Consider the following 12457-nt stretch of genomic DNA (forward strand, 5'->3'; position numbering starts at 1 on the left):
TTACTGTCATTCCAGAACACACCACTGGCAGGTTTTCCAAACTCTCCAGCACAGCCGTTGATGAGTAGGAGATTAACAGATCAATCGCCATGCCGGGACCAGGTCCTGCAACGTCAAGTTCTGGCTGATGCACAACGTTTGTTGTTACAGTGACAGCAACAAGCTAAACACTTCTACGATTGAGGTGCCAAAGAGTTAATACCATTACTACCAGGGGACAGCATTCATGTACAACGAAACAAGACCTGGGAGCCGGCGTTCATTACAGCGAAACACCAGATACCACGTTCCTATCTCATCACCACTCCAGAGGGGTGCATGTACCATTGGAACCGTAGGCAACTCCACAACACGGATGAGGCTCCTTCGCACATTGCAACATGACCAGAGGAGATCCAACAAGAGAGACTGTTTCTCTACCAGAATCTCCATCACCAGAAACATATCTTCCAGCACATTTCACCTCACCACACCACACAACTGCACACTGCACACCCGATGTTCTTGTCATCTTACCAGACCTCTGGAACATTTTAAAGACAATGTGATGTAAAAAAAAATTCTCAAAGCTGTTTATTCGATTCCATGGAGGCATTCAAGGTCATTGGGTTTTTATTTGGAGATTTGCTAAAGTTTGTCTACCCTTTTGCTAATCTTGATGTAGTGTCTGTAATTTTGGTACTCCTCAGTTTACATCCATTTGCACGGTGATTTGTATGTGTGTTTGGAGAGGAATGTTATTGTGTATTGACGAGATCTTGTAGATCTAGTATTGCAGGATCTCCGTTCCCGCATACTGCTCTGATCATTACAATTAATAACATTAAGAGGTTTAAAAAAATTTAAAACACGCTAAATTAAATTATCTGTACCGCTAACACACGCCGGACCCTGAAAACGGAACCGTCAGGAATCTCAACCTCCCAAGCTATTGACGTTCATACAGTGCTGGACCATTGGTGGAAAAGATGGACATGGACAGATCATAAATAGATTCAACTAGAAGGGCACTCAGTGGAGCGCATACCTCCACCAAGATCAAATTAAATGCAACGAGATTACGGATACGATTTTTCACATAGCATCAAGAGAAACCAATAGAAGGCCAACAGAAACCATGTCACAACATGGAAATCTATCAAAATTGTGATGAGACATATTTGGTGAAAGCAGTATTTTTTTTGCTATAATTGGGCAATAAAATCGGTAGGCTATTGAAGTATACAAAAAGTGGTAGACAACTACCAAAAGCAGGGAATTGTCAACTTTGTTAAAATGTTGAACTTGGTGGTGCATTGTGGATCTATGCGGTCAGACTGTTTTTCCGACGACATCTTGGAATATCAGGAACGCATGGTTCAGGTGCTCATCTCTCCTGGATAACCAGTGACAAGCTATATGTATGAACCCTGATGGCTGTGGGCATTGAAAAGTTCTGTAAGTTATTGTCCTGGTGAGTGGCTAGATTTTTTAGTGCTTAGCACATTTGACAACTTCATTTGGTGAATTCAGACTGTTCATTTAAAGTAAACAGATCAATTGATCAAACTTGTGTAATTATAAGATTGTCACTCATATACAGGGGGCTGCAAAAATATTCACCCCTCCAAAGTTCACATTTTGATGCCACCTGAGCTTATTTCATCATGCTTTGAAAGCAAACTTAATATACAGTCTTCACAAACTACTCTAAAGTGATAAAGCTTTTAAAAAAATGCACATAAATTGTGAAGAAATCAGATTAATAAAGAAAATCATACGATTCTCAGTTTCAAATCAGATGATTCTCAGTATATCAGCACGACACTTGCAAAATCCAAATAAATAAATAGTTGCAATGGAAATAGCAATTTGGCAATTTTGAAAAATTTGGCTGGTAAATAACATAACTAATTTGTCTGGTAAATTGTATAACTGTGGCCTAATAGGTGTTTTACTTGTTTGATTTGGCCCTGACCTTGACCTTTGACTAATTTTGACAAGATTTTACACACATATATGACGGATACATACAAATAAGCTATGCAAGTTTCATTTTATATCTTGAAAAATTATTGAGCTTTGGCATTCATTAAATCACAAAAAATCCCATTTGATTACAACAATGGGATGTAATTGTTGTCATGGACACCAATGACTTGTCCAAATGGCAAACTCTTCTGATTTTTGATGAACCAATTCAGTGACCCAATATGCAGCTTGGTGTTGGCTTAGTGGTTAGGGTGGTGGCTGGGATCCTGAGTTTGAGCCCCGTTGGCCACTGAATAAACACCAGGGGGTTAACTCAGCCTGTCATGATGACAGTGTCATCCTTCTGAGGTCGTCGAAACGAGCACCAATATACTGGTAATAGGGGCACTCCATCAGTGGCATAGCTGTACCCCTCACCAATGATGCAACCAGCAGCCCAATAGGCAGCACATGATGGAAATCCAATATACAATCCTGTACAAATTTCGAGTCAATTGGAATAAATAACCCCCGTATATCCCCTTAGGGCCCGATTGTTTTTTTTTAATGCAGTGAACAAAGTTTGGTACATCATAGGCGATGAAGGTTGTGCTCAAGTTTCATCGAAATCGTGTGTGTCGTTTCAGAGAAGAAGTTGCAAGTGGTTGTCGATAAATGGACTGATGGACGAATGACGCGCCATCCCATAAGTTCCCTGGAACAACGTTCCACGTGAGCTAAAACCAAAGTTGTACACACGATTGCATATTTACACCTATAAAGTGCAGATAGTGCAACATTGAGAACCAAAATTTACCCTTTACGTATCAGGTACATAGAATTGCAATTCAAGACATTCCTCATATAACCTCATATTTTTAGCTGTTTTAATCAACACAAGAATAAAACAATTCCTTTTTTTTTTACATCATGGTAGTTTTTACCATGGCCTTCCACCAGTATAACGTAACATGTAACCCTAAAAAATAGGGGCAATACCCCTGGGTGCTAACGTGGTAGAATAATGTTTCTGAGGAAGAAGTCAATATGGGACAAAATGAACAAAATGTACCAATGAACCAATGTTATAGCAAATACCTACTTTGGGAAGCAATCCCCCCACTCCCATAAATCTCCGTCGACCCCGATTTTTTTTAACTAGTGTGAACAACCTTTGTAACATCACGAGTGATGAAGGTTGTGGTCAAGTTTCATTGAAATTGTGTGCATAGTCTCGGTGAAGAATGCAAATACATATTTTGGGGGTCAACCCCCTTATATTCCCTTCGACTCCGATTTTTCATCTGTCATGAACAAACTTTGGTAGATCACGGGTGATGGAGGTTGTCATCAAGTTTCATCGGAATTGTGTGCTCCGTTTATGAGAAAAAGTGGACAGATCGGGTGTGTGACAAGGAAGAATTGATTCAATTTTGGTGAAGATCCGGATCCGACTACTCGAATTTCTTAAGTGATTCTTCACCATTAAGAGATAGGGCCAGAAACGATATGTAACATGATATCTCAAAACGTTGTGCACGAAATGAAACTTGGTGGACACGTTGGGTGCATGATAAGGAAGCTAATTGATTTGATTTTGGTGAAGATCCTAATCTGGATCTGGATATGAGAATTATTTAATTTTCAAAGTGATTCTTCACCATTGAGAGATTGGGCCAAAACGATATAGTACTATATAGCATAATATTTAACCTCCGCTATCGAAGATGGACGGAGGTTACTGTTTTCACCCCTGTCTGTTTGTTTGTTTGTTTGTTTGTTTGTGAACAGTATTACGGAAAAACTCCTGGACGGATTTTGACGAAACTTGGTGGGGGGATTAGGTTTGGTCCAAGGATCATGTCATTAGATTTTGGACTTGGTCCAAAGTCCAATATGGCCGCTATGGGGGCCATTTTTAAAAAAAAAATTTGAATTTTTGTTTTTGCATTTCAACATGTTTTAAGTGATTTCCAACCAAAAAACAAATAAATTTGTTGGAGAAAAAAAAAGAAAAATTTTCAACTTTTTTTCAAAAAAATTTAGATTTTATTTGAATTTTTTTTTTTTTTTTGCATTTCTACATGTTTGAAGTGATTTCCAACCCCCCCAAAAAAATTTGTTAGAGAAAAAAACAAAACAAATTTTGCAACTTTTTTGGGCATTTCTACATGCGCGTCGATCTAGTTTAGTTTATTCAATCGTGGTTCAGTAGAGTCTGATCCGTTTTGACCTACAATGAATAGGATATCAGGTTCACTTAAGTGACCCAACAGTATTGGCGGCAGAGGTTTTGCACTCCACCGAGTGCTCCCCCTCTAGTTCAAAATTGTATTGGCCCTGATACGTTCTCATGGATCAGGCATTATGTGGCGGAGGTATGTGCTCCACCGAGTGCCCTTTTAGTTGATGAATCCATTTCCGATCTGTTCATGTCCGTCTTTTCCAGCATTGGTCCAGCACTGTATGCACGTAGATAGTTTGTGAGGTTGAGATTCTCGATGGTTCCGTTTGCACGATCTGGCTTGTTCTAGCGGTACAGCTTAGCCACATTCAAGATTACCAGATAAGGTAAGCAGCACACTTGCCGAGGGTGCTTTCAGGGAGCCACGGGGCCCCCAGTTAAACGGGTGGACACTGGGACTCGTGGTCGCTCTATTGGCGTTGGTAGTTGCGTCGTAGTTGCTTCGCAACCTACCGTGGGGTGAAGTTATTCACTCCCGGTGGCCTCAGGTCTGGATGGGTTCGAGAGAAACTCGCAACAATACATTATTTACATAGAGGTTACTGGGGTTCTCTCCCCACCTTTAACCCCCAGGGCTATTAATTATTTTAACCACCGACAACTATCCCATACATGGCCCAGGTATAACCAGCAGTTTTCAACTCATTCCATCCAACAGTTTAGGAGTGTATAGTAATCACACACACACACGATTAACAGAGTAATTTTTGAAGGTATAATTTAAGTAATGCTGTTTCAACTCACCCTGCCCACCAGCATCTGCCAAAGCCTCTGATATCTTCACACGTTCATCAATCGGGGCGTAGTTATCATAAAGAGCATCCAATATTCCAATAATTGGCAATGCTGAAACATTTAACCTGCAGGGTGCACAATAGGACAGGACGAATACTTTAGGGTCATGTGAACAAGAGATGAAAGAGGAAACCTCGTCACACAAAACTGAAGGACAAAAGGAATAGATTGAGTGGGAAGAAGAAAGAGTGGAAGGGAAATTGTTTTATAGAGTGGAATGGAAAGAAACATGATGTTTGGAGGGAGATCTACGAATGATGTTAGACCTTCAAGGAGGAGAGAGACAATGTTTAAATGATAACTTCATGTGAGAATAGGGAACAATTAAAGATGATCATGTAAAAAAAAAAAAAAAAAGATGATCATGTTATGAGGAATGAAGTGATACTCACTCAGGTAGTTGTTTTAATTCATTCAACAATGAGCGAATTGGTGTTAACTTTTCTTGTAACTTCTCATCTACAAAGAGATAATTGGAGTGTTACCATGACATGCAGTTAAAGTTAATTATTTAATTCTCTTGGATTACTCTCTCAAGTTCATTTCAAAGGTTTTTCTCTGACCTGCACCAGCTGATTGAACAGTCATTGTTTCTGACTAGAGGAGAGGAGATAAAAGGAGACCTAGAGGAGAGAAAACAGATGGTGAGTACCTGATACACAAACATCACATACAGATAGATGGCTGGAGACACCATGACTACAGGAGTACATCTACTCTCTTACATCTCAGAATGTTACACTTACACATTCAATGTATGTGTGGTAGATTGTTAACAGACACTATGGGAGAATTCTTACTCGAGTCCAGTATCACTTCAATATTTATTAGTGACTTGCAAAGGTACCTGCGTTGCCGGGCAACGCCCGGTACCTCCTCCCATCCCTTCCCCTGCCCCATTCCCCCTCCCTCCTCCTGTTCTTCCCCGTCCCCCTCACACCCACTACACCCTTTCCCCTCCATCCTCCCTCCAAACTCCCACAAATAAAATTATTTTACACGACGTAGTGGAATCAAAGTATTCAATTAAACTCCATGACATCATATGTAGCAACACCTTTTAGACTTTTCTAAATGTGGACATTGGCAGACATGTCTCGAACTTTATTCAAGGGTTAAAATTTTGTCTTCTTAAACAATAAAAAAACACGTTTATTCCTTCGTGAGGCAGACTTGTCATTTGTTCAAATCAAACAAAATGGACAAAGCAGACAATCTAGATGCACCTCTTTTCACAATCTAGACGAGCTAAAAACGAGATGTGATAATAAAAGATAATTAATCAGAAATAACATACAACTAGCCGAAGCCCCGTCACAGACTGATTACGTTCCATGAGCCCAATATGACAACCAGTGGCGGCTCTTGTAAGAGCCGGATCGCAGTCGATGTACTCCATGGCCTTACCTAATGAGGCCTACAAAACGTCCTTGTACACGACATTTTTGGTGTACACTACTTGTGAAGAAGTCCCCTGATTTGTGCACAAACACCGTGTCAAAACTTCTCAGGTCACAGTTCCGAGAAAAACGTGACACGACCGCTCGGAGGAGCACAAAATTGGTCCTTCAGTATTAATATATAGAAGATACAATGTTTCTTGTTACATTTTTTGTGTCACATTCACATTCTAAGGAAGTCAGCATGTGCAGAAGAGGGTTTTACATCTCAGACGCTATTTTCGAGGAGTGGAATTACACCTCTCAGCGGTGATGGTCTGTCGACGACAGACGTAATGACGTCAGCGAATGACCGATGATGTCATGACGTCCTTACGCCTCTCAGCGGTGACGTCACACGTCGCCATGTAAACGAATGTAAAACGAAAAGTGTTTATTCTGCTTCAGAGTTGAAGGTTGCCTATTGCCACTATGAACGATGCACTCTTACAGGTACGAAGTTTCTTTCAGTCCAGGTCACAGTACCGAGAAAAACGTGATGCGACCACTAGGAGGAGCATAGAATTGGTCCTTCAGTATTAATATATAGATGGTTGATTACCCCAAACCCAACTGCTTCAAATCCTTGTTTTCCGAACTGAAAGTCCTTGTTGGACCATCTTGTTTTCCTATGACTTGTTTAATACCCCACCCCATCCCTCTCCCTTCCACAGATCTCCTTATCTCTCTTCTGTTCCACAGTGTTTTGTCCATCCCTCCCCCTTCCCCCTTATTTCCTGCTTCCCTTGTTGCACGTTCTGTGTGTTAGCTTTCATATGAGCCTCGACAATGATACAAAAAAAAAAACAATCAGTAAATCTGTGACTTGAGATAGAAGTTCAAAAAGGAAAATTGTGCTATTCAGTTAAAAAGGTTAAATTGTTTGTTAAGTCGGCTGTTTGTAAGACTCGTACTCATGCACCATACTCAATACAGGGAGTGTCTTCTATCAATGCAGTTTCTTGACTCGTGTTACAGTACTGGACAAGTTCCCACTCATAGGATACTACACCGAATGTGCAGGGATTTGTAGTTTGTTTAGAGTGCTGGTGATAGCTCGCCAACTCTTTGTGAAGGACATTGTAGGACCGTTAACATACATTATACAACTAATGCGAGCAGACAGAACAGTCAGCTTAACGTCCATCCGAGGGACGGCGCACATATTGGTGAATCACCCTGTCTGCGAAACACCAGGATGGCAGTTTATAACCGGGTTGAGATTCGAACCCAGGCTATAGACAGCTCAGAAGCAAGTGTGCGCACTGCCAAGCTATCCTGCCAGCCGTTTAGGGAAAACCCAGTTAAACATTGTTAACAAATCTCGAAGTGTAATAGTTTTGTCGATCTCATGGTTATATTGTTGTGGGCCAGGGGTCGGTGGCGATAAACGACCACGAGGTGGAGCAGTGGAGTCGTCTCCCACCGAACACCCGGAATTCAGGTCGTACCTCTAGGAAAAGTCCGAAGGTCACGGGTCCCTTAGCGGACAGTGGTCGCCAATACTTCGATGGCGTGGGGTAGGGATAATTGCCTAATTTCAATATACCTAAATACCCACGTCGTCCAACTACCGGGGAAAACCACACCCTCGACAGACCTCTGGCGGAACGGACCGTTTCCCGAGCCTGATCAGAGTGCAAAACCGAGCGGGGATTACCAAGATCCGTCGGTCCAAATGAACAATTTACCGGCCCGAACGGCCTTACTAATTCTCAAACCTGCACCATGCAAGGCCAATGGGAGAAAGCACAGAAAACTAGAGGAGGAGCACTCGGTAGAGTGCAAAACCACCGCCGCCAATACTGCAAGGTCACTCAAGTGAACCTGATATCCTATTCATTCAATTTGACATCAACAGTGCTCACAGAGTTATCGTTTGCAACTTTCCCTTTTACTTACTCAATTCATTCGTCATAACTAGATTCCTTGAGACAGAAATTGATTTTATGTGGGTATATCCACCTGAAGTTCCAAAATCAGCCGCAATAATTTTGGCATGTTTTTTTTTTGTTGGAAATCACTTAACATGTAGAAATGCAAAAAAAAAAATTGAAATTTTGTTGAAAAAAAAGTTGCAAAATTTTTTTTTTCTCTAACAATTTTTTTTTTTGGGGGGGGGGGGGGGTTGGAAATCACTTAAAACATGTAGAAATACAAAAAAAAAAAATTTCAAATATTTTTTCAAAATGGCCGCCATAGCGGCCATATTGGATTTTGGACCAAGTCCGAAATCTAATGGCATGATCCTTGGACCATACCGAATCCCCCCACCAACTTTCGTGGAATTCCGTTGAGTTTTTCCGTAATACTGTTCACAAACAAACAAACAGAAAGGGGTGAAAACAGTAACCTCCGATCTTCGATGGCGGAGGTTAACGAGCTGGTACATTTAACAGGGGATTTATTTTACAATGATAATCGGGGAGGGAGCACACAGAGCAGTTATCCGAATAAAAGGCAGGCAATGTACAATGAGCAAAGAAAAAGCACTGAACAATTCAACTTACAGGACGGCACCACACACACACACACACACACACACACACACACACACACACACACACACACACACACACACACACACACACACACACACACACACACACACACACACACACACGACCTCGTGGGTCTATTTTTGGCCTTTCAGCTCGGAGGGAAGGCGAGCTGAGGGCAGGGGCCTAGCCGGGTACCTGTCCCGCCTCATGCGGTCACAACGACCCGAACCACTGGTGGGACTCGAACCCACGACCCGAAGTCCACGGCCCACGAACGAGACCGCTCCAACCACGACCACCTCTGTCTCAGACCGCTCCAACCACGACCACCTATGTCTCAGACCGCTCCAACCACGACCACCTCTGTCTCAGACCGCTCCAACCACGACCACCTCTGTCTCAGACCGCTCCAACCACGACCACCTCTGTCTCAGACCGCTCCAACCACGACCACCTCTGTCTCAGACCGCTCCAACCACGACCACCTCTGTCTCAGACCGCTCCAACCACGACCACCTCTGTCTCAGACCGCTCCAACCACGACCACCTCTGTCTCAGACCGCTCCAACCACGACCACCTGTCTCAGACCGCTCCAACCACGACCACCTCTGTCTCAGACCGCTCCAACCACGACCACCTCTGTCTCAGACCGCTCCAACCACGACCACCTCTGTCTCAGACCGCTCCAACCACGACCACCTCTGTCTCAGACCGCTCCAACCACGACCACCTCTGTCTCAGACCGCTCCAACCACGACCACCTCTGTCTCAGACCGCTCCAACCACGACCACCTGTCTCAGACCGCTCCAACCACGACCACCTCTGTCTCAGACCGCTCCAACCACGACCACCTCTGTCTCAGACCGCTCCAACCACGACCACCTCTGTCTCAGACCGCTCCAACCACGACCACCTCTGTCTCAGACCGCTCCAACCACGACCACCTCTGTCTCAGACCGCTCCAACCACAACCACCTCTGTCTCAGACCGCTCCAACCACCACACATGACCATCTGCCACAATGACAGACTGCTCAGAAATCGCCACGATCCTCCTGTCTGCCGTCCTCTCGTTTCCCACAACTACTCTGCCGTCCTCACAATCACCCGGTCTGCCGAAAAACTGCTCCTCACAACCATTCTACTCCTCTTTTGGTGGGAGGGCCTCTTCTCCTCGCCACCTGCCTCCTGATTGGCCAGGGGGGTTGTCGGACGACTCGTGGCCACCTCCCGATTGGCTGGGGCATGCGTGTCATGCTCGCCCTTCATTCATTGGCTGGAGGAAACGGTCCTTACCTTCTTTGAAGTGGAGCCTCCACCGGAAGCGACGGAGGCTCCGCCCACGCCCTCAGCCAAAAACACGTCGGCAATGGTGACCGGTGGAGCGAGGTGACGGTCCTTGTTGTAGTGGATGTAGTAGTAGTAGTAGTTGTTGTAAAAAAAAAAAAAAAAAAAAAACTAACTGGAAAATAACTTGTAGCGCACACACTAAATTCCCATTAGACAGAAAGAAGGATTCTAACTATTAACACATACTTATCGAAATAACTGAACTACGGGGACTCTGGCTGCTTGTGTGCACAAGGTTTCCAAATCCGTAACTATTTCAGAAACAAAATTACTCGTACATCACTTAGAGAGATGGACAGGTGGAATATAAACCAAAACAAACAGATAAATAAACATAGCAAGACTGTGATTCGTTCAACAAGGAAATGGATCGTAATGGAGTATCAGAGTTGTGGTATCGTTGAACAGGTTGCAGGAAGTGCTGTGGTTATTCTGGTGGATGTGTGATGTCGATTGGAGAGTAATAACACTGTGACGTGTTTGAAAAGGGGTACGTAAACAATTACAAAGCCGCTCCTCCTCCACCTCCTCCTCCTTCTCCTCCTCCTCCTCCTCCTCCTCCTCCTCCTCCTCCTCCTCCTCCTCCTCCTCCTCCTCCTCCTCCTCCTCCTTCTGCTACCCGTAACAATGAAGGGTTAAAGAGGTTAAACGGTATCCATTTCCTATTATCTTTACCTCTGTTAACAAGGGGGTTTTTTTTTATCCCTTTTCGGATGCAGAATATAAATTCATACAGTTAGGGTTAGTGTTATGGTAAGGTTAGCCTTTTCGTGGGACAGCACAAAATCGAACACCCGTTCATCCATTCCTGTCCGAGCTGAAACGAGGGAACGAAGAGGACATTTGGCCCATAATGGCCGTGTTACATTCCCAAGTTAATTTGTGTTGCAGGTGCATTTCTGGGGAAACTGGTTCCTTTCTCCAGGGTGTCACCAGTCCCAGGACACGAGTTTCGCTGTTTATCATTTTTGATTAATTATAATTATATAATAATGATTTTTGGTCATCCGCTGCACTTGCTGTCACGTACACTCCAGTGTGAAATACATTTTTCCCCAAACATGAATATTTCATTTTGATGGTGCTGGATTTCCAAAACGCTCCTCGAAGTTTTCTTGCACCTGTTTCATCCTCTTGTTTGTGTTTCTCATGTCGTGGTGCCACACCCCTGCTACCAGGCTCTTCCACGTCAATGGACCGGTGTCTGCCATCTTGGTTTCATGTATTTGTTTGATCTGAAAAGAAAAATAATTGTAAATACATGATTTGAACAAATCTTGTATGAGCAGCTAAAACCGTGTCCTGGACTTATGACTCACCATGGATGTGTTTCCTCCACCTCGTCAACCTTCTTCCACCTGCTCCACTGTTCTATCTTTCTTCCCTGTTGTTGGTGTGTTTCTCGACTTTCAATTACGTTCGAACATTTACACTTTTAATTTATATTTATGACTTAATTATCAGTGATGACAATATTCTCCATCTTCTACTTATTACGTATGCAGCACAAGGCAGCGAGTCACATCATTGGCTGAGGGGGGCTGTGCTGCTGATCAAACGCAGGAATTTGTAATTAGTTCACGGTGTCGGAGAGAGCGGGATCTTTAACATCCACCAACAGACGGGACGGCCATTTAATGTCCACACGAGGAAAGACACGCATTGAATGCCTTGACAATATACGTGCGGTGAAACGGTATTCTGGATCGTTGTTGATCAAGGGAAAAGGATGGCAGGGGAGGAGATCGACTCTGAAGGAACGCGAAGGGGACGGACGGTAAGATGGAGGGTTGGAAAGATTTTAATTGGCCGGTAAGGTGAATGTGGCGGAGTGAGAGAAAGGGGCGCGCTGAGGAGAAGGGGGCGCGCTGAGGAGAAGGGGCGCGCTGAGGAGAAGGGGGCGCCCTGAGGAGAAGTGGCGCGCTGAGGAGAAGGGGGCGCGCTGAGGAGAACGAGCGCATTGAGGAGAAGGGGCACGCTGAGGAGAAGGGGCACGCTGAGGAGAAGGGGCACGCTGAGGAGAAGGGGCACGCTGAGGAGAAGGGGCACGCTGAGGAGAAGGGGTACGTTGAGGAGAAGGGGCGAGTAGGGTAAGAATACTGGTTCTGGCTCACTTTTCCCCATGTAAATGAATGGGGGATTTTCAGCAATCCATATTTTTTTTCCCTAAAAATAA

At 43.9% G+C, this 12457-nt stretch overlaps 1 protein-coding gene across 3 annotated transcripts in view; it reads right to left on the reverse strand.

The window, feature by feature from the left end:
• LOC147027062 (uncharacterized) overlaps positions 1-11970 on the reverse strand; it is a 514850-nt gene extending 502880 nt beyond the window's left edge. The window contains exons 1-5 of one of the 3 annotated variants that reach the window (XM_085883211.1): positions 11601-11970; positions 11403-11516; positions 5554-5613; positions 5383-5449; positions 4940-5055 (exon numbers count right to left, since the gene is read on the reverse strand). In XM_085883211.1, coding sequence (XP_085739337.1) covers positions 4940-5055; positions 5383-5449; positions 5554-5578 — 208 coding nt within the window. In that variant the 5' untranslated portion in view covers positions 5579-5613; positions 11403-11516; positions 11601-11970. The remainder of the gene's footprint in view (positions 1-4939; positions 5056-5382; positions 5450-5553; positions 5614-11402; positions 11517-11600) is intronic. The other 2 variants (XM_085883214.1, XM_085883212.1) reach the window with 2 other exon arrangements.
• Between the last annotated feature and the right edge of the window lie 487 nt (positions 11971-12457).

The sequence above is a fragment of the Eptatretus burgeri genome, chromosome 5 (genome assembly GCF_056783735.1).
Source record: "Eptatretus burgeri isolate ZD-2024b chromosome 5, Ebu_testis_v1, whole genome shotgun sequence".
In the NCBI taxonomy this organism is placed as follows: domain Eukaryota; kingdom Metazoa; phylum Chordata; class Myxini; order Myxiniformes; family Myxinidae; genus Eptatretus; species Eptatretus burgeri.